Raw genomic sequence first — 24158 nt, 5'->3', positions numbered from 1 at the left:
AATAACATAAATTTTATACATATTAATATTTAATTAACTACTAAATTCAAATAAAAAGTTCCGACTATTTGAAATTGCAATACGTAAATAATAAATGGGAGACTTATTTGAGGTATATAATAATACGTAACGGAATGTGACACAATGTGATTGCGTTTTTTATTTATTTTTTCTTTGCGAACGTGGAATTTATTTTTGCATTTCAGGTCATTTGTTTTACATATTTTAATGTAATTCAAAATATATTACACTTTCCAAAGATATATATATGTAAATATATTTATTTATCTAACCCGCGGTACAAACAACTGAAATTTTTTATGAACACTTTTTAATATGAAATGTAAATGCAATATTGTACCTATTATTAGCAAACTAAAAAACAAAACTTACATAACAATCTTCATCCTCCTTCCATTTTTACGTATATAACATGTTAAAGAAGATGTAGATTTTAACAGAATTCTTGAGTAAATACTCTAAACATAAGATATGGAGCAAACAAATTAAGTTAAAAAAGAGGTTTACAGCCAAGGGCGTAGATCCTTGGGAGGGATGGGGATACATCTCCCTTCATTTTAGGTGGGGATATAATGCATACCAACAGTTTGGTCTGTTGAATTGTTTTATTGCATCACAGGCCTAAAAATTGTGTGTTTGTTCTTGTTATTCTCGTGTTCTTACCAATCGAATTACATAATTAGGTCTAGATGTAGGCTTTTTCAGAAGCCGAAATGTACATCTTTAATATAGGCGTGCTTCTAACCTTTTCGATCTAAGCGATAGTTTGTAAGTATCAGTCAGTAGGCCTAAGTATACATGCAAGTATCGTAGCAACTGTGACTGCATGTTTACAGCATTCAGGTTCACGTAATCAGATATTACTAATTTGCAAATTGAACAGTCCACATAAAGTGGTTGCAAAAATCATCCCCCCATCGGGGGTAAAAAATCTACGCCCCTCTTTACAGCAATAATTAATTGCTGAATTCTGAAGTCTTTATTACTGAAAGGATATGATCTATTGTAACTGCTTCATCCTAAAATCTTGTTTTCATCTGAATGAACTCTTTTTTTTTTTTTTAAAGAATCAAATATCTATATAGACAGTTAAGATATTTTAGCTTAGTATGCTAAATCATGTAGTGTTTTGATTTAAAATTTCATTACTGTCATTATACCAGATTACCTAAAATATTGATCTTTATAATTTGCCATTGAATGTATTTGGAATAAAGCATAAAAAATAATTTACCATTTTCACTCAAAAATAAAAGTACTTATCTGAAAAAGAATTTAACAGATTCATATAAACTTCTAGATGGATAGTTGCTGTTTCATAGAAACAAAACCTCTCCTCTCAACTTTAGAATTTATTAAATTATACACAAACATTTTCATTCCCATAATTGTTTTATTTTTAGGTGTTTCTTGGTATAGAACATTCATGGAAACAGTATAGTTCATGTTACAAATTTGATGTTCTGATTAATTTAATATCCTATAATGATAATAAAAGTAAAATAATATTCTATAAAAATTATTATAATTCTGATATTATTTTACTTTTATTATCATTATAGGATATTAAATTAATCAGAACATCAAATTTGTAACATGAACTATACTGTTTCCATGAATGTTCTGATTAATTTGATATCCTATAATGATAATAAAAGTAAAATAATATTCTATAAAAATTATTATAATTCTGATATTATTTACCAAAGGCGGAGCACACTGCCATGACTTACATACCAAAAAATTTAAAATGAAAATTTGAGACTGACACATCATGTATCTTTCAACATCAGGAAATAAAATCACAACTGCATTGAAACAGGAAAAATTCTTGTCATAGACAATGGCATTATAAAAGTAAAGCTCTTTATACATTATTTAATACCAGCTTTAATAAACTCAATCCACTAGCTATTTAGCTAAGTGATTATTCCACAAATAATGATCTGCTCAAAGTAACATATATATAATCAATCATTCTCTCTGAAAAAGCATTTTTTCAGTTATCCCATTTATCAAGTACAGCTTTAAATGTACTCAAACTTGTCATAGTATTTTTAAAAATTCTCTTACTTACGGATAATAATAATAATAGTAAGAAATGTATCCTTCACAGAAGGAAATTAGATAATCATCACCAAAAAATATTTAGAAATGATTTGTTCAACTATAATAATTACATCACAATAATAACAAAGCATGTAACAAGTTGTCCCACATGACCTCCTCTGATATACATCTAAATGACAGAATGTGTGTATTCTTTTATCATCTCTATTTGTTGTGTCAGTAAAACTGGTTGATTTCCATTACATGTACCTACGGAATTTAAAAGAAACATTTTTATACTTACATTGTGCTAATATTTGATTTTAATTCTCATTTGTGCATTAAGCAAAACAGAGTTTACTGTAGACAATTTGTGATTTATTATTAAATAAAGAGGAGAGCTAAAAATTACCATCCTTTTCATTCACAGTAAATAATAGAAATTGTGCTATGTAGTTGGAATTATTAACTGGCCACTTTTATTGGTCAAGGAAAGTCTGTTTAGTTATTGTTAAAAGTTTTAAAACAGTAGAAAGTTTATAAAACAAAAAGTATTACTCAACTATATTTGTGACTTTGGTATGTTGATTTTTTTGCTATTTACCCAAACTTCACAAACACAGTCTGGTTCCACACATTCTATACTTAGTGGCTATGTAATATTATTTGAATAGGTGTTTAAAGGTTAATTATAGGTTTATAGTTTTTACCAATATAGGTTACACAGTTTTCAGGTTTAATATTTCTTATTAGCAAATCATGGGTTTTTTGTTTTTGTAATTAGAAATATTTAATAAGTCAAAGGAAACTGTTATATTAAAAATTATTTTTCATTAATTACAAAATTAATGTAAATAAATTTCTACAACTCAAAACACTAATTTGATGAAAGTTGTAAAAGGCAAGTTAACTAATATTTTCTCAAACTTTATTTCCTGCTTGTTAAGCACAAAGATACACAATCTGTGCTTTCCCTACCATGGGTGTTGAAACCCAGATTCTGATATTTAAAGCCTTCAGACTTACTACAGAGAGACTAGGTGGAATTTGCAGAGACAATATAAGACTTGGAAAATGTTATTACAAAGCACACTTCTACAAAATAAGGGGTGAGGGTTCTTACAGTTGTTAGAAATAGTATCTGTGATTAATAAACTAATAAAATGAAAAGCTCTACAATGAATGAAGTATAATTATTGCTACAAATACAATTTCATCAAAAGCTAAATATGTGTACAACATTTTATGAAGCAAATAGCTCTTATAATTAATTTACTAAGCGATTGTATATTTCTGTATTAATTTAAAACAACAGCAACACAGTTTCAGAATTAAAAAGTTATCTCTGAATTGACAACAACATACAAATACTTTGATGCTTTCTAACAATAAAGAGGTCCTTTCTGGGGCAGTCCTATAAAACAACTCCACACACTTTCCACTAATATAAGGAAAATCAAATTGCGCAAAAGGACATTACGTAATTACTATAATGATATGCTATTTTTAACAAGACAATGGAATATGGAAAAAGAGACAATGTTTCCATTCAAAAGTAAGCACTTACCGTATTTTCCGGTTAATAAGCTGAATAAGCCGAGGCCAATTTTCAGCTCTGAAAATGAGGGTTTTTGCTTATTACCGCCCAATAAGCCGAAGCCATTTTTAAGAAGTGACAAGTTTCTTCAAAATGATTTCTTAGTCTCGTTTCAGCGTCAGCATGCATGTTGTGTGTGATCATTGGCGTTCTGTAGTAAAGCAGAACGTATCGTATTGAGACAGAGATGGAATCAATATGTCATTCGTTATTGGCTCCACTCACTGTAATTAGGTAACCAATGAAATTCCAGAAACAACGTTTCACTGTAGTCTTAACGTGCTTTGCTGATGGGACAAAATTACCGCCTATGGTAATTTTCAAAAGAAAAACATTTCCTAAGAAGAAGAAATTTCCCGAAAGGAGTGATCAGCCAATAAGCTGACCCCCAAAAATCAGGTCCAAAATTTAGGGCCAGAAATTCGGTTTATTAGGCGGAAAATACGGTATTTGTATTCCACTTTAATTCTGGATATAAGCAAGAGGTTGTATATATATATATGGTGAGGCAGCATCAAAATATATATTAAAATATTAATGGTTGATCTCATTTTCCTAGCTATGATCAACATGCCCTTTGACAATTATTTTCATTTGTTTTGGTTACTTTTCAATGTACAAGTTTAAAATAAATTATTTCTCAAAACATGGGACAAGTTATTTTTGCTTCATGCTGTATTTCAGGTAATGAGGGGAAGCATGACAAACAAATGGCCACTTCAGTTGTCACTAAAAACAAGTGTTCACAGTTTAAAATATCTGAAAAGGAATATATGTAATAAATGTATGAATTCTAATGGATTGTCCTAATCTAGCAGGGACCAAAAGGACAGGTCTGGTTAAAACTGATTCCAGGATAACTCCATTCAGGGTCATAATAACTCAGTAAACCAGAGCATTCTAAAAATTACTGGAAAAGTAATAAAAACAAAGAACAGTAGTGTGCCCAAAATTAAACTTCAGAAATAGCAAACAAAAACTACAGAATCAAAGACAAGGTGGAACAGTGCCATGGGTGAACAAGAAAATAGACTTTAATGCCCAGAACACTGGAGATGAGCATGAACTGTAGAATAATGGCAAATATAAGAAAGAGAGTGACAAACATATTCTGAATTTAAAGCATCCAAGGAGACTATAAAACAATTAACTACAAAAGACAACCCCCAACTAGAAGCAGTAAAATGGAGAAATACATTAAAATAGCTAAACATGTTCATCCACCCACACAAATGATACCAAAAATGGAAATTCTATTGCAGGAGATTATATACTACAAATATTTTGGACTAAACAATATATACTTATGAAAAAAGAAAAGGGGGTTATGGATTCCAAAAACATAATTATGGGATGATTTTCTCTCTCAAAACTGATATCAGAAATCAAAGTGCAATTATTCAAAAGGACTAAGACAGGTTAGCTATATACATAGAAGAAAACAGTATGAATGATTTGGTAGAAAACCTACATCTTCAAAATACTTATATGTGGTTTGGATTTCAAAATAACATTCCTTTTCCTAAAACAAAAATATATTAACATAGCTTTGAAAATGATCTGTAAAGCAGTTGTGAAAAGATCCTCTGGAATGATACATTGCATTATTTTTACAGTAATATTTGTTTTATTGCACCATCAATGAGGTAATACTTAAAAGACCTCAAGTCATTCTAAATTGTAAGGAGACATATTTGACTGTGATTCTCCGAAATAACCCTGCTTCACAAGAATAAGACATTCAACAGCATTAAAATATGCGTGACAACAAAAATGATTAAGCTTGATAAATTAAAAATTACAAAATGTTTGGGAAGTGGTTACATACAACCTAGAAAAAAAAAACTGGAAATGAGACACAGTAACTTTGATAACCCTTTTCATATGCATAAAAGCTTCATCACTACATTGTTCATCTAACTTTTACACAGCAAAATAATGCATGTAGAAATACAAACTTATTCCTTGGGTGTGTAATTAGAAACCAAGAAAGCACAAGGTTATAATCCTTGATTAAATTCACCAAGATATTTCAACCATTTTTATTACACTTTATAGCCTTGCCTAACTCCTCATAATCTACCCCCATTCTCACACCTTTTCAGTTTTACAAATATTATTGAATTAACCACATCATAGTTACATTAGTTGCTCAACAAAATAGTTAGCCATTAGTAAATTAGGTAATGCATATCATAAAGTTAGTATTTCCTAGTTTTTCCAGGACATCTCATATTTTTCTCCTTTTTCCAGGATGGCACACTAACTGAAAAATTACAAGTTTTCTAGGATGCACAGAAGTCACTAGAAACAGTTCAATTTTTCAAATGAGAAATAACCAGACACTGAATTGAATCTCAATGAGTAAAAATTCACAATGTTCCTAATTTATCTATTAAGTGAACTCAAGCAGGAGCAGTTATGGAGAAAATTACAGAAACAAATCTCCAAGTATGTTCTAAGAAACTGTATGACTCAGAAATACAATTGACAATACTGAGAAGGTTTTAATGTCTAACCTTCAAAAGATGACTGGAAGATATAAAAAAAGTGCTAGTGAGGATAAATTATATAAACATCACTATATAAAATAAGCACGAGTTATCAGAGACAAAACAAATATGAGCACAAAACAGTGATAAGGTTTAGAAATATGGATCATTTCCTGCTATAAAAAGAGCTCAACAAGTAACCAATACAAAAACCTCTCCATGAGAAGATATAACTAACTTTCCAGGATAGCACAGGGAAGAGTCAGAAATAAAAATTTAATTTCACTAAGCAATCCATGAAGTACTGCATGCTCAACAATGTTGCTAACAGAAGGATCATTTCAATTACAGAAAACTTGGCCCAATTAAATACAAGAACAAGTGCATGAATAATCCATGATGACAAGAAAACCTACTTGTAGAGAAAAATATATATGTAAAAATGGCTGGTATGGATAAAGAAAGCACTATGTAGAGGAGCAAACAATGTTTCGACCTTCTTCGGCCATCGTCAGGTTCACAATGACGATGACCGAAGAAGGTCGAAACATTGTTTACTCCTCTACCCAGTGCTTCTCTACCCATACCAGCCATTTTTACCTATATAAGTGCATGAATAGCAGGGAAGCTCCAAATCTAATGACAAAATATTTGAGAAACAAGAGCAAATTCTCTACAAACAGATGATACAGTAACAAGAGCTACCACATCAAAATTAAGAGCTCTTGATGATTCCATTGATAGAAAAGACACTTTACTGCAAAGGAAAAATCTCATTATACCAATATAAAAGTAAGTATTAGTCTTAACATTAAAACCTCACAAACAGAAATTCGGCTTTAAATATAGACAAACTGACATTTGTAAAGAAAACAACAACATATAACTTGAAAGAAAAGACTATATGTTATGTCTTTTTGTGAGTGAATGACTTGCTATTCAACTTTTCTCAAGAGTGGAAGTTCATGAAATATACTACAATGAAGAACCATGAGGTGGTACAAATGCTTATGATGACAGAATTTTGAAGCATTACTTTTTTGTCCATCCAGAGATATACTGACATATTTTCAGTTACTGATTGTGTCATGTTTTATGAATTTTTTAAAGTGATGCATATATAGGAAGACTTTAAAAGTTCTTTAAAATGGAGTTTTTGGAAATATCTCAAACTGGACTTATAAAAAATATCAAAAACCTTTCTATAAAAACAATGTCTGGCTTATTCTTACTATATATACATATATTATTGAACGTTACTTAAAAAAATTAAAAGTATTAAAAATCACTCTCACTTGAAAGTGTACTAAGCCTAATTACATATTTGTTGATGAAACTTTGTAGAATGGATGGCAGCTACACTTGTCTCCACAACAGACAATTGCCATCCATTCTACAAAGTTTTATCATTAATATTCTCCCTAAACAATCTATCAAAGAATACATATTTGTTTCTTTGGAAGCACCTACAAGTATAAAAATAGTAAATAATGAAAACTGGAGGATTAATTGGAAATTTCCATTTCTACATTTAAATCCTATCTTTCTCAACATCAATATGTAGTAGTCAAGAATAATGTTATAAGACAGTGTAACATATTTTTACTTACTTAATGTTTATTATACTCAAATTTAAACTTTAAAGTGTAATTCTGGGTAGATATGGTATGTAAACTGCAAGACATATTCACAAAACAGTCAGCTTCTTTAAGTTACTTAATTACAAGTTACAGGTGTTAAATCAGTGACCAAAAAAACTTTTATTGAAAGCTTGATCTTCAATAAAAAATTATAAAAAATGTCATGCATAAAATGGCAAATCTCTGTAATTAAAACTTATAGAATTCACCATCTCGTCGTAAACTTTCTGCGTTCTAGTAATGGTACTTCTTTTTTTATCAAAATATCTCGCAGTTGTTGATGCAGTCGATGTTGTACAAAATGGAATAAATCGTATTCTGTTGTTAAATTGGCTCTCAGGATAGCTTTAACTTCTTCTGATACGTGTTCTTTGCGAGTGTTTTGGTTGCGACGGATCCCTGTAACATCAGTTGACATTAAATTCACAAGAACACATTTTTTTTTGGCAAACATTTTGTATCTTTTATTCTATTAGATTACTGAGCACATGAATGTTCCAAAACATAAATTACATTATATACTTTTAAGATTTAAATTGAATAAAAAATGAATTCTCTATTCTGACATTTAAAAGTTTATTTTTTTTTACCGATACATATGCGAAATAAATTTTTGCAATATGAACACATTTATACACATAATTATTGTTAATAATTTAAACTCCTTTTATTTTTATTGTTGAAATTATATACATTTATTTTAAACATAAAATATTAACCTAAAACATTTTATATTTTGGAGGCTTTATACAAAGGAAATTTCTGTATATAAGACAACACAGAAGGAATTGTTCAGAAAAAAAAAAGGATCAGAATATAGAAATAAAAATACACATACGTACAAATAATTATAGTTATGAATAATATTATATAATTTATATAAAGTGCACTGTTAATTATGATGGGCCTGGCATGGCCAGGTGGATTAAGGCATTCAACTCCTAATCTGAGGGTCATGGGTTCGAATCCCTGTCACACCAGATATGCTCGCCCTTTCAGCTGTGGGGGCAATATAATGTGATGGTCAATCCCACTATTTGTTGATAAAAGAGTAGCCCATGTGTTGGCAGTGGGTGGTGATGACTAGCTGTTTTCCTTTCAATCTTACACTGATAAATTATAAACAGCTAGCACAGATAGCCCTCGTGTAGCTTTGCACAAAATTAAAAAAAAAACAAAACAAAACACAATTAATTATGACAGTAACAGAGTTGTGCACAGTGCCACTATATTTTAAGAAGCAACTAGTGGATCCATATTATATTTCAAAATTTATAGTGATTGCAAGAAACCTCAGTCTATTTGTCATATATGCAAAGACATACTCGATAAATTTTTAATAGAAAATATAAATTATAATTATTTATTGTATATAATTGTAAAGTTTTGGAATTAATTAAGCTCGTTTATGCTACTTGGCATAGTCATCAGATTCAATCTCCAGCGAAGGTTTGCCAGCTATTCATGACGTACTTTTATGTCATATATAAATATATAAAGCATTACGTTATATTTAATGTTTTCATGTTTAGTTTAATTTAACAATAATGCCTGTCTGTCTGTCTGTGTGCGTGCGCTAGCGCATTTACTTATAGCACAGCCACATTAGGCTATCTCATGAGACCACCGAGGTGAATCAAACTGCTGATTTTAGCATTGTAAATCCATAGACTTACCACTGTACCAGTGGGGGACAATTTATTTCTATGTAAAATGTATCTTAGAAGTACTGTTAACTGTTTCGTTAAGTTCCTGAGCTCAACAATCCTACCAAAGACTTTTCTTGGTTAAAAAAGTCCCAGACATATAGGTTGTTATAAATCGTGATTTATAATATATATTATTATTATTATATATATTATTATTATTAAAATTATATATCATTATAAAATAGGGGCACTCAAATGGCAATCTTATGGTCGTAGGTTCAAATTCCTGTCACACTAAACATGCTTACTATTTTAGCGGGGTGAGGGTTTATTGTCTAAGGTCAATACCACTATTCGTTGATTAAAAAGTAGCCCTAGAGTCTTACACTGCTAAATTAGGAACAGCTAGAGGAGATAACCCTTGTGTAGCTTTGCACAAAAATTCAAAACAAACTTGTGATGCAGTTCCCCAGTAGCACAGTGGTGTGTCTGTGACCTCCTCCTGACATTATTTTTTCCTTCTTTCTGCTTTTCATTTTGTCAAAACAACATTTAATAGAAATTTGCTAGTCATAAAATTGAATCCAATAAAATAAAAAAGATGATGTTTTTTGTTATACAAGCTTTTAAGACTGAGTCTAATCATGGTAGCAGCAATCCTTGACCTTACATAACACACTATTTTATATTTGTTGAAAGTGCCAGTGGAACCCAATCCCAAAGAGTTATGTTGCAATGTAAGTTGTGTTTGCCTAAAAAGTATATTTACAGTGTCAATAAGAAATCATTTTTTCATCTAAAAATGCTATTAGTTAGAAACATTCCCAAATGTTCAAATATTTTGAATTGTGCATCAAGAGAAGAACGGAGGCAAACAGTCAGTCAAAGTAGCAGAGATAGGTCTTGATACCTCTAGTAGGAGAAAAACTGGGATAAAATGAACCAAAACAACCAACTCTTATGAGTTTTCATTGCTATTAGTACCCAAAGAATTAACCAGTGTAAAATAAATGCACTCGACTTATTTAGTCCTCAAGAAGCACTTTAAAGTTGCCAATATTGATAAGGTTCATATTCTCACAGCTGCTTTTCACGCATAATTTAAACCAATTTGGATTAGCTCAAACACTAGGAAAGAAACTGTTAAGCATATACTGATTAAAATCTTTCAGAGAAGATGGAAGACAGAGATGACAGTTCATCAAGTGCTGATTTAACTGATTGTTTCAAGCACCGAAAGAGATGACAAAGAATACTTCTTGACGTGCTTTAAACAAGCAAAATTTGCAAGTAATTTATCTGAAAGTAACAACGGCCAAAAAACACTGTTCCAGAATAAAGAACCATCTACTTCAATACAAGAATTTCATGTAGAATTAAGCTTGTGCCCTTCACCAGCTTTTTAAATTTTTTTGGTTCATTTTAATATGTACAATTCATCAAGTGCAGCTGTAGGGTCATTTTTTCAACAAGGAAAGCCATTTTGAAGTCAGAAAGAGGGAGCTGGACTGTTGGATAACAGTTTCAAGAAGCTGATACTACTGAAGTTAAACAATAAATTAAAATAATAATAAAATTGGACAAATAATAATTGAGGTTTGTTTTTGAATTTCAAGTAAAGCTATGCAAGAGCTATCTGCACTAGTCATCCCTAATTTAGCAGTGGGAAGGCAGCTAGTCATCACCAACCATTGCCAACTCTCAGGCTACTCTTTTACCAACAAATAGTGGAACTGACCCTGACATTATAAACACCCCCACAGCTGAAAGGGTGAGCATGTTTGGTGCGACTGGGATTCGAACCTGCAACCCTTGGATTAAGAGTTGAGTGCTGTGGTTAAGGTACTCGATTCTTAATTCAAAAGTCTTGGGTTTGAATCCCTGTCCCACCAAACATATTTGCCCTTTCAGCCATGGGACATTATAACATCCAGTCAATCCCACTACTTGTTGGTAAAAGAGTAGCCCAAGAGTTGGCAGTGGGTGTTGATGATTAGCCGCCTTCCCTCTAGTCTTACACTACTAAATTAGGGACGGCTAGTGCAGATAGCCCTCGTGTAGCTTTGCACAAAATTCAAAACAAACCAGCCTTAACCACCTGGCCATGCTGGCCAATAAGGTATGTATTTTTTTTTAATATTTGAGACTTATTTATTAGTATCTTATTAGCTCATTTATTATTACTACTGTCATCATATTCTTTTTTTTTTTTTTTTTTTGCATATGTGTTCTGTAAGTATTATCACTGAATGTATCACAGACTATATGGTTGATAGCTCCTTTCCTCTTATCATTCACAAGTATGGATAAATTGTTCCGAGAAGTCTACATTATATTATTGCAGTAATAAAATATTATCATTTACCAATAAATCTACGTTTTCCATTCTTACATTATCCATTGACACAAAAATTATCAGTTTCAAAAGTAGTAGTAGTGACAGTGGTGCTATATTTAAAAATTTATTGTAACAACAATAGTGCTACACTATTTCTTCTTGTTGTAGCAGTAGCAATCATGGTGTTTCATTGAAGAGGAAGAGTGCACAGCTTTAGATAGTAAACAAACAAAAAGTATCTATAATACACACACACACACACCAAAATTCAAACTGCTTATGTGAACAAAATATATAATTTAAACACAAATTGAAATTTTGAAAAAAGAAAACAATTCTGTGACATAGATAGCTGAAACTGAATTATTATATGTCCAACACTCAAATGGATCTATAGTATTAATACTTAATTATTGTATGATGTTTACCACTCTAGTCAGCAGAAACGCAGTTATGTTTGTTTTTTAATTTCGTACAACAAAGCTGCACGAGGGCTATCTGCACTAGCCGTCCATAATTTATCAGTGTAAGACTAGAGGGAAGGCAGCTAGTCATCATCACCTGCTGCTTTCTCTTGGGCTACTCTTTTGCCAACTAATAGTGTGATTGATCGTACATTATAATGCCCCCACGGCTGAAAGGGCAAACATGTTTAGTGTGACAGGAATTTGAACCAGCAACTTTCAGATTACGAGTTGAGTGTCTTAACCACTTGGCTATGCTTGCCGAAATTGGTTATGATCATTTGTATCAAGTATGTGGTGTTGGAAGGAACACAAGTATTTTATGGTTATTTGGTGAATCCTAGGTATTATTAGATAGATGCAACACTAACACAGCGTCATATTGTACTGGCCCGCTTTTGCTGTGTTGTAGAAAACACATGAACAGAGCTGTGAAGTAACATGAGACTACGTAAACTAGGGCAGAATTATATAAAAACTTGACAGAAACTAACAGCTCAGTACACTTACACAATGTTCTCTAAAAACATTCATTTTGGCAAAGAACCATTACTGATTAGGTTTTGTCATTTTTTGTATACACATCTTGTTAAAGTATACTTTGAAGGGTGTTACAATCAGAATGATGTCTACAACATAATGTTTCATTACATTTGCAATTATCTACAGTCGTTAAAACCACATTTTAATGTCACTTATTCTCTTATATAATGTGTGTTTGGCTAATTATTTTGGGTAACTTTTATTTGAATGAAAAGATCAATCAAAGTTGCAAGATGTTTCAAAGTTAATTACATGTACGTTTTATGTATGATAGTAACATTGGACTTTTACTCATGTGAGTTTTTCAACAGATCCTTGAACCGTATCTCTCAATTATTTTATTATTTAACTGATGGCCTTTTCATCTATACACAATATTCTAAAATAACAGGTAATTTTATTTTAATAATATACAACACTTTAGTAAGAACCCAATAACTTAAAATATTACATTTTGCATTGACTGCTTTCACAGATTTTCATGCTGTTATATATATATATATATATATATTCATGATAATATGTAAAAAAAAAAAAAAAATTTTCAATGCAGTTGTCTATGTTTTACCTTCAATATTCTGAAAATCCGTATCTTATAAAAAAACTTTCTTTTGTTTAATTGTAAACATAATGTAATCTTGTTTTTAACCCTAAAGCCCCTAAACTCTGCATGTTTTATTGGTTGACACCTACCTAAGTTATGGTACAGTTTAAGGGCTCCATTGAAGAAACGTGGTAACATCTCTTCTAGAACGAGTAATGTGACATTCATTTCCTCTAACACACCCACCACGGGGTAAAACTTCTCTATATTCTGTTTGGCTTGTTCAAGTGCCCATGGATGGTTATGAATCCTATTGAAGAAGATATATTGATAAACATTTTAGGCTTTTCATACAAAACTACATATAGAGCTAGCTTAATAGTTGTCTCTTAGTTCTAATTCCTAGAGTAGTTTTGTCTGGCCAATTAGCATAGTTTGGTTCTTGCTCTTATAGTGCATTCATCACTCCAATCTATGGAATTGTTTTTGCAGCAATCCTAAGTGTGTATGTATGTGTGCGGTGCGTGCGTGCACGCATATTAATAGTGTTGTTAATATACATTTCTATTCACATTTCAGGTCAATGAAAAGAAAACGTATTAAGAATTTAAAATGGGAAAATTAGAAAATGAAAAGGTAAGCATAACCTGGCAACAGTTGTAAGCTAGCAACTTCCAAACAATCTTATAAAACAACAAAAACATAATTCACGTTACTTAATATTTTTATCCCTTAGAAACTAAAATAATTTGATAATTAAAATTGCTTTCATGATATTGAAATCTACAAGTATATATCATACATCCCTATCTATCAATCAGTGAGCTTTAGGTCTTGGAGACCTGGGAGAGTCATGTGCTAGTTAGGTCTCCCTCCTTACTCGTTATTATTTGTTGAACTTTTTTGTTTGGATATTTGGTAAGCTGGTCAGATTGCTTTCCATTTCAAGGCCACGTTCATTTATTCTGTCTGATTATGATATTAGTTATCATGGTTATTGTAGCTGTTTAATGTGTTCTGGGAGATTTCAGTTTGTGAATTTACAATTGTATTATACGAGGGAAGTAAGGGTGTAAAGTGCTGAACAGCCATTTTTATAATTAACGTAACACAGTCTTCTTGATTTTGAAGGTTTCATTATTGTCTTATAAATTCGTAAAATACATTTTTGGCTGGTTCTGTTATTTGATTTACTGTTTCATTGTATGTTATTCACTTGTTTAAGTGTTTCTTGATTTTGAGTGTGTTTACATACTTGTGTTTTTGCGTTTTGTTTTGAATTTTGTGTAAAGTTACTCGAGGGCTATCTGCACTAGCCGTCCCTAATTTAGCAGTGTAACTACCAACTCTTGGGCTATTCTTTTACCAACAAATAGTGAGATTGACTGTTACATTATAATGCTCCCACAGCTGAAAGGAGAGCATGTTTGATGTGACAGTGTTTTGAACTCGCGACCCTCAGATTATGAGTCGAGTGCCTTAACCACCTGGCCATGCTGGGCCCTTTCATGTTGGAAATAGGCGTGATCTTCTTTGCTAAAGGGTACTGTGTGTGTGTGTTGTTTGTGTTTGCATTATTTCATATGTTAGCTATTCGTATTTTGATGTTCTTTATTTAGGACATTCTTTGTAATTCGCTGTGTGTTGTTTTGGCAGTTACTGGTATGTAAGCATGTTTGGTGACAGGATTTGAACCTGCGACCTACATATTGGGAGTTGATATACAGCTTCTAATGCTACTTTTAGTCAATTTCTTTGGTTTTTTACGTTAATCCAGTAAGACAGTCACTTTTCTTATGTAACACAGAACTTGCGAGTAAGAATAAGAAAAAAACATAATTAATTAACCTTATCTACAGATTCTGCTGCAATTTTAGACATCTTTAATTAACACTTCAAATGCATGGAACTGTTTATTCTGAAGCTATTTCCGTACAATATTTATCAGAAGGGAAGTGGGTTAATTAAAAATATGGACAACGACTAATAATAAAATATTTCTACTTACAGACATTTCTGGTCCTGACCACAAAAGTATGGCAGAAGCAGTACGCTATAAATCTGTCCATCGATGTATGTGCATTCTGGATCGCTCGTAAGAACGCACTGCTCAAAATTCTACAGATAAAAAGAACTCAGCTGATAAATAGTTGTTAAACTTACTATCGATTGAAAGTGAAGAAATATTGAAAATAAAGAGAGCTATCAGCCAAACCAGCTTTTAAATCTCAGAATGATTTTTTCCCTTTTGTTCTTTTTAACTGTTCTAACAATTGACCAAAATTAATATAACTTTGCAGATTGATTTTGGTGCCTTACTTGTTATCATTCTTTCCATATTATTATCAAATTTCTTCAGTGCCAATGATAATTTATTTTAGTTATTGCAGCCTTACCATCAGCAACACTTAAAATTCTGTATAAATGTTCTTTTAAGCTACAAAAATCTTTAAATTAATAAAAAATGAAAACAAAAAACCTTATTTATTCTGACTTTACACATACCTGACCAAATATCCTTTGCATTTGAATTGAACTATTTGAAATATATATATATATATATATTTATTTAATTTCTTGTTTATTTTTTTGGGTAATTGTTGAACCCTTAAACTTCTCATACACCACACTAGTGCTCTATTAATTGAAGTAATGTGTTAAAAAATAAATTATTTAGTGTCTATTTTATATCACAGCTGTGTAATTTCCAAAGGAATTTTCACAGTAATACAAATCGTGTTTGCTGGATCTTGTTACAGTGAAAAACTTAAACTTAGTTTGATATAAAAAAAAATGTAGTTATCAATCTAAAGATTTTTGAATATCAAAACCTTGAAGGATAACATGACAATACGACTTAAAAATCCACTTTTTTCCCTCTCTATATCAGAGTAATGAGTCAACTAATTGTGTGCCACTTTTTTGCTTTTCCTTTCAATTTTCGCGTTTTTTGAGTTCCAAGTTGGAACCTGGTAATACTCACACAACAAGCAAGTGCTCTGCATCTGAACTGAAGATTTATTTAATCCATTAGTATTTATAAGTAAGGCACTTTTTAATAATTAAAATTATCACACAATCATAACTTTCATGACTTTAGTTTCGTATGAAATCATTAACACATTGTGTACAATTTCTATATCTTTGGAACACTTTTATCACCATGAAAAACTGTTTAAGTCTGATTAAACTTACAAATTCAAGACTCATATAACAAGAAATATAAAAATACACTATCTTAAAAACAACTTAATTTCACAGTGGTAATAAAAGTTTTTTTTTCTTTTCTTTTTTTCTTATTAATGTGCTTACATCTCAGATTTACACTAACAATGTTAACAAACATTTGTTGAAACTATGGAATTCACATGTTGATGTCGTTTCTACTTCACTTAGTCCACTCCTAAAAATAATATAATGTTAAATGAATGTTAAGTCTACAACAGTATTTGAAGCCAACAACTAGTGTTTGTTCTTTCAGTAAAGTATACCCGGTTATTACTCTAATATAACTATTATTACCATTAATGGGGAAAATGTTTCTTATATCTAATTTTCTTATCTTTATTTTTTCATTACTATGCTTTTAAAAATTACATAGATTGTTTTGCATCATTAGCTTAACAAACATTTAGTAAAAACCTAAATGCCTTAACCTGGCAAAATTCATGATATATTGTTGGGTTTATGGTAGCAAAGGATTAACAGTGAGGGTACTTAACTGATAGTGTATTATAATCTTTATAAATAAGAACATAAGAAAAGTATACTCATTTAGATATAATCATCACTAGGTTGTTTTTCTACTTATCTCCAAATATGTAGCTTGTTGTAATTGAAAGCACCCCCCCAGTGGCACAGCATTATGTCTGCCCTGTCTGCAGGATTATGATACAAGAAACCAGGTTTCAATATCTATGATAAGCAGAGTACAGATAACCTATTGTGTAGCTTTGTGCTTAACTTCAAACAAATTAATTGGAAATTAATATTAATAAAATGTGTGTAAATAAAAATGTGATATATTTAGTAAATTGAGACAACAGGTTAGCTTTAATGAAATTAAACTAACCTTATTCATCCAGTACTGACTTGGCTTTTCTCGGTTTGTTCGTCGCTTAGCAGCCACTCGGCGATAAAAGTAAGAAGAAATTATTCGTTCTACGGGGTCTCTAATGACATTAATGAACAGGGGTGATTTTTCCCCAAACCTGTAATAAGTATGTTTATTATGAATCATCCATAATACATATCCTTAAAACATTCAGTTTAATTAATAAAAAAAAACAACAGGTTTTTCAAATCATATAACTCAAAATGCTGTCAACAAATCTGACATTATTACATCGAAAATCTCAGTATTTCATTGCAGTGACCAAAGAAATGTTTATAATTTGTAGTCAAAGTTCGTTCTCAAATATTATCTAATCCACACTAGTCTAACATATGGTTTACATAATACTGTTTCATCTTCTTGCATAATAAAGTTTGGGAAATGTAACTTTCTGCTAGAATTATGAATAAAATCACATTATGTGTTTTAAGACAAGTCTGCAAGTATGTAAAAGGTTAAAGAAATATACAAACTTATGTGTGATAATTACTGACTTGCATTTTACACCATTCATTAGCAGAGTGAGAGGGAGGGTCCACATACTGTTGCACAGTCAGTGTAAAGAACTGAAACATTAGTATATTTAGTGGAATTAATTGTTACACCAATATTTTCGTGTAGATTTTCTCCATGAGTTAACAGGATTGGTTGGTTGGAATTTAGCACAAAGCTACACCATGGGCTATCTGTGCTCTGTCCAGCACAGGTATCAAAACCCAGTTTCTAGCAGTGTGAATCTGTATACATACCATTGTGCCATTGGTTGTTAGGAACCTTGTTAATAAAATAAATTTGATGTTTAAACACTGTAGAAAAACATGCTTAAAAAGCTGATGGAGTGTAGACTCTTCTAGAATTAAATTATGTTTCTTTTATTGTCTAAAAAGCAATAAATAAAATGGATTCAGCTTATATACAAAACATTGATTGTCATAGAACTGGTATTTATAAAATTTCTTGTATACACCATTCGTGTGTGTTGTATTCCAGTGGAAACATGTTCTCTTGCTTTACCAGCATAACATTCCTTACAAAAGGATGAATGTTTTTATATACTTTAAATTAAAACACGGTCTTTAACTCACTTTAAAAAGTTGATGAAGAACACGTGTCTATCAAAACTGCATGGTGAGGGCGCTCTTTTCACCTTCTTCACAAACCTACGCTGGCAACAAAATGCATTAACTTAGTGAAAAATCACTATGCTATATAGATTATCAAAATTCAAACCAAGAATGCATTGCTGTTGGACATGCATTTGAAACCTTATCGTTCCTATGACAAAAATGATAATACACATGAGATCACTGTGGACTTGGATACATAAAATAATGGTATATGCTTAATATATATTACTTAATATAAGAAATTACTTATGATTACCAACTTAAACAGTGATATACCAGTCCTCCAACATTTAAATTTGGTTATTTTTGCAAACGGACGACTGATATATTTATTAATCTATCTATTTCTTTGTTAACCAGCCCACAAAAAAATACAACATGAATATACTTTTAAATATTTATATATGTTATTTTCACGTATTCCAGTACCAAAAGATAATTACACAAATTGGAAGTAATTCCATTTCCTTGATAATATTTATTTTGAGTTTATTTTTTCTCTTTAGCATGAGAAAATCTGACATTAGAATTCTGAAAAGCAACCATGTTGGATGTTGTCACTTTTACACATCTATCCAAATTGCCCATCTCCACAGTGTTTACAATATGACAAAAAATTAAAAAAAAAACTAAAAAAAAACCAATTAAAATCACTTGTAAAGGGCAACAACAGCATTATAAAAATATCAAAATGTTTTACTGTCTGTCTGACTCAAACATGTAAATGTACTTTCCACTTGTATTCAGGCTTTTTCACATGAGATGTCAAATATTATACAAGCAATTGCAGGCTGATGTGCACGTTGTTTACTTAATGCATTTTTTTAAGTTTAATGATTATAGTTCAAGTTAAAATACAGAACTTGTAATGTAAGCTCTGACCTAATTATAAAGGATGGACACATTAATTTTGTACTATACTTAACCTTTTTATATTATGTTAAACGAGTTTTTTTTAGTTCTTTATTCAATCTTTATTTCTTAAATATGAAATTCTTCGTAAGTTGAGAACGTTCGCTGGAATTAGGCTTAAAATTTACATCAACAGGGAAAATATGCTATATAACTGACGTGAAGCAGTGCAATAATTTAAAAACAATCTTATGTTCATTATTTTATTACATTTTATCACCTAACTAAGAACAAATGTCTATTTTTAGGTTTCCAAAAACTGTTAGCACCCGTTATACTTTTTTAACTATTTTACTTCATCAAAATACATTCAACAACTGTATATGTGTTAGTCCAAAATCATCCAGAAAACTTTAAAAGAGAAAGAGTAACAATTATATATGTACTTGATGATACTTAGAGTTACCTTGGACTTACCTGTTCTGATTCATTAACCATTTTCTTGTCGTAAACTTTAGAATTAATGTGTCGGTAACCTAGTTCAATGGACAGTTTTCTCATCATGTTATAAAGAGTGGTACTTCCACACTTTGGAGCTCTGTTGTACACTAATTTGTCAACATCCAGCCAAGGGTAATCGAAATTAAAACTCTTATAAGTAGTAGAATTGACGAAAAAAACATGTTTTGGTGAGGAATTGCAACCTGGGATAAGACACGATTGTAAGTTCATATTAATTTAATTGTTTTATCTATTGAATACATTTTTGCACACATAATCATTGTATGCCCTAAAAGAAACATGAAAATAATGCTAAAACCTTAACTTTATAGGAAGAGATTACCTATCATAAATATTGACTTAAACGCTACAAGTAAGAGAGATTATCAGACATATAGCCACGATACAGTATTACCATATGTCCATGTACAAAAACATATATCTAGGTGTTCATTTATAATTGCACAGAAAACAAGTTTGTACTCTTACTTAGTGACTTTTAAACAGTAAGGGCACTTTACACAATAAGTCACTTGTGAACTTAATTTATATATATATATATATATATTAAAGTGATATAAAAATAATTTAAATAATCAAATCATATCTTCTAATTTTAAGAACGACTGAGGAAAATGCACACACTTTTATAAAACGTTACACTACTTGTTCGAGAAATACCTTACGAATGTCTCGAAATAAATATATTTTTTGTTAAATAAACACTTTTATATTCTTGAAAGTTGTATCTTTTTGTTATTCACAACAGACACAGAGAAAGAGAGAAACATAATTTTTAATCACACCTAATGAAATTTGACCACAGTCAAGTTTTAGTGTTATTCAGAACTAATTTATATATACAAGAAAAATATTTCCTAGATTCCTGAAGTGTAAACTTAATTTGAATATTGGTCTGATACATTATTTCCGTGGGTTAGAGAAAATTATCTATGCAAACTGTTAAAATAAACTTTTGCAATTTATTGAATTTTTTTAGTTTTTACTTCAAATGTCTAGCGTTAAAGGTTTGGTTTGGTTTGAATTTTGCGCAAAGCTACACCATATAGGATATAAGCATGTGCAGGTACAATGATACTAAATTAGCAGTTTCTAGCTCAAGCTTTCAAAAGAATTATATGGGTGGATTATTATTATTCATTGCCAACTTTTAAGCACAAAATTAATAAATTATATAAAATTCTCCTAATTAAAAAGAGTTAAGCAATTGGTGTAAATAATAATACTTGATATGGCTCTACTAAGTGCATGTGGGTGATGACAAAAAACTTTTAATCTAGGTTCCATGGCATCACAATAAAGGGTTTTGGCTTGTTGGAATTTCGCGCAAGGCTACACGAGGGCTATCTACGCTAGCCGTCCATAATTTAGCAATGCAAGACTAGAGTGAAGGCAACTAGTCATCACCACCCACCGCCAAGACTTGGGCTACTCTTTTACCAACAAATAGTGGGATTGACCATCACTTTATAATGCCCCTACGGCTGAAAGGGCAAGCATGTTTGGTGTGACGGGAATTCGAACCCGCGATCCTCGGATTACGACTCGAGTGCCTTAACCTTAGCGTTAAAACTAATAATTCATTATTGTGTAATAATATATATACTTATATATTAAATGACAAATTTACATATGAATATTTTGAAATTTTACAAACGAAACTGCAATATATATATTAACTGTTGCATGCATGAACATTGGCTGCGACTTCCCAATTATGCTACTGTTCGAGTGATACAATGTTTTTTGTAATGAATCATCATTTTATGTAATAAAAGGAAACTATACATAATTGGCGAGAACAAAACATAATTTAATTGACTTGATAAATCGATATCTTGAAGAAGCCTTTAATTTAAAGGCTTTATTAAAGCGTTTATTTAAAGAAGCCTTACTTATACAACAACTCAAGTCCAAAATAAACCAATACAAAGGAAACCTTTATACCTATATTAATAAATATAATCAAACATCTAAGCACGCTCTCTACATTTCTACACTCAATTACACAACCCCCTTCAAACATGTAGTCAGTCATCGGTCAGTTACATCTTTCTTTCTTTGTGAACATGATGATGACCGAAGAAGGTCGAAACTTTGTTTGCTCCTCTACATAGAATTTTCTCAATCCATACCAGCCGTTTTTACTTACATATTTTCCTCTATGATTTGTCCTACGTTACGTCATCCAGTCTCTTAAGAATATAAGTGATACCAGCATGAAGATTTCAGACTAAATAACGAAACTAATTAAGTTACAAAAAACTGGTTTATTAGTTTATTGCCTCAGATTTCCTAGTAACAACTACTCTTTTACCAACGAATATTGGGATTGACCATTACATTATAACGCTCCCACGGTTAAAAGAGCGAGCATGTTTGGAGCAATGGGGATTCAAACCCTCAGAGTATGAATCGAGTATCTTAACTATCTGGTCATGCCAGGGCTCAAATAACAGACTTGAAATAACTTCATACACCTATATATATATTCTTCATACGTAAATGTGATAGAGGGCAGTTAATCGAAACGTCTTAATTGTCCTATAAATTTTGTTTGGCAATTTAGAAAATTCTTGAATAAAAAAATCAGATTTTTTTCGTATCGCCAATGGAGTTTTTGTATGTTTATTAAGATACAAATAAAAATGTTATAGCAGTTTTAGTTTAATCCACCGAACATATTATAATTTATAGTTTTTGAAGAGCTTTAGTAAGTGAAAAATTGCTGCTTCAGCAGTTCCAAAACGCGCATTAATACAACCGACCAATAATATTTTTCTATGGTTTAGTACAACATAATATTGAAAGACAGGCTATTTCAAATCTAAGGATACGACTTAAGTTTTTTTTTTTTTAATATTCTTATTTCACTTGCGTCTTATATATATTTATGTCCTTGAATTTTTGTTATTAAACATACATTTTAATGATAACTAGGTTTGTTATCATTAATGTACTTAGAGGCCCGGCATGACCAGGTGGTTAAGGCACTCGACTCGTAATCTGAGGGTCGCGGGTTCGAATTCCCGTCGCACCAAACATGCTCGCCCTTTCAGCCGTGGGGGCATTATAATATGACAGTCAATCCCACTATTCGTTGGTAGAAGAGTAGCCCAAGAGTTGGTGGTGGGTGGTGATGACTAGCTGCCTTCCCTCTAGTCTTACACTGCAAAATTAGGGACGGTTAGCACAGATAATCCTCGCGTAGCTTTGCGCGAAATTAAAAACAAACCAAACCAAAATTAATGTATTTAGAATTATACTAGTGTTTGTTTTTACTGCAATTGTTAGAAAATTCATGTGTTAATTTAAGTGTGTGTGTACGTGTGGTTTCTTACAGCAAAGCCACATCAGGCTCTGTTTGTCAACCGAGGAGAATCGAACTCCTCCTTTCAGCGTTATAAATCAGTAGACTTTCCGCTGTACCAGTGAGAGACGTTAAGGTAAGAGTAGGCGTACTATAACTGTTTCAGCTTTTTTTTTAAATTTCGGGGATATAGTTTAATGGTATGTTGATAACTTTCATTTTTCTGCTAGACATACAAAAATTACTTCAGCAGAGCTTACCGTCATTTGAATTATTTGTCGAAATTCATACTGAAACTGTTTTATCTGAAATTATTGGATTTCGTATGAAACAGTAAGTTTTTAATGAAAAACATGTCATGGTAATGTTCACATGGCTGGTTTGACTTGTTTTGAATTTCGAGCAAAACTACACGAGAGTTATCTGCGCTAGCCATCCCTAATTTAGTAGTGTAAGACTACAGGGAAGGCAGCTAGTCATCACCATCCACCGCCAACTCTTAGGCTACTCTTTTACCATTGAATAGTGGAATTGACCGTTTCATTATAACGCCCCACGACTGAAAGGGCAAGCATGTTTGGTGCGGCGGGGATTCAAACCCGCGACCCTTGGATTACGAGTCGGGTGCTGTAACCACCTGGCCATGTCGAGCCACACATGGTTGGTAAGATATGAAGCGGAATTCGTAATAGAAACATACTTAACTGATTCTTTCTAGTTTATTTCATCGTACATTTTCTAAATAGGGTGCTCAATATTAACTCAGTTATCAAATACGCATAGCGTACAAGTAAAAACTGAAATTGTAGAATGTTTGCAATCCGAAGTGAAATAATTTAAGTTTATAAACGGTTCCCATTTATTATTTCTTCCATAAAAGTTTCATATCAACTAAC

General features: G+C 31.4%; 1 protein-coding gene across 6 annotated transcripts in view; it reads right to left on the bottom strand.

The window, feature by feature from the left end:
- Positions 1-1620: 1620 nt before the first annotated feature.
- LOC143255722 (uronyl 2-sulfotransferase-like) overlaps positions 1621-24158 on the bottom strand; it is a 36144-nt gene continuing 13606 nt past the window's right edge. For 5 of the 6 annotated variants that reach the window (XM_076511841.1, XM_076511839.1, XM_076511842.1 and 2 more), the window contains 6 exons: positions 19908-20134; positions 18537-18616; positions 17410-17548; positions 15346-15455; positions 13487-13647; positions 1621-8198 (listed from right to left, as the gene is read on the bottom strand). In XM_076511841.1, coding sequence (XP_076367956.1) covers positions 8005-8198; positions 13487-13647; positions 15346-15455; positions 17410-17548; positions 18537-18616; positions 19908-20134 — 911 coding nt within the window. In that variant the 3' untranslated portion in view covers positions 1621-8004. Of the gene's footprint in view, positions 8199-13486; positions 13648-15345; positions 15456-17409; positions 17549-18536; positions 18617-19907; positions 20135-22001; positions 22429-24158 lie in introns of those variants that run through there. The other variant, XM_076511843.1, reaches the window with a different exon arrangement.

The sequence above is a fragment of the Tachypleus tridentatus genome, chromosome 7 (genome assembly GCF_004210375.1).
Source record: "Tachypleus tridentatus isolate NWPU-2018 chromosome 7, ASM421037v1, whole genome shotgun sequence".
NCBI classification, from domain to species: Eukaryota; Metazoa; Arthropoda; class Merostomata; order Xiphosura; family Limulidae; genus Tachypleus; species Tachypleus tridentatus.
The sequence above is the reverse complement of the archived record's forward strand: the minus strand, read 5'-3'. Positions and strand labels throughout refer to the sequence as shown.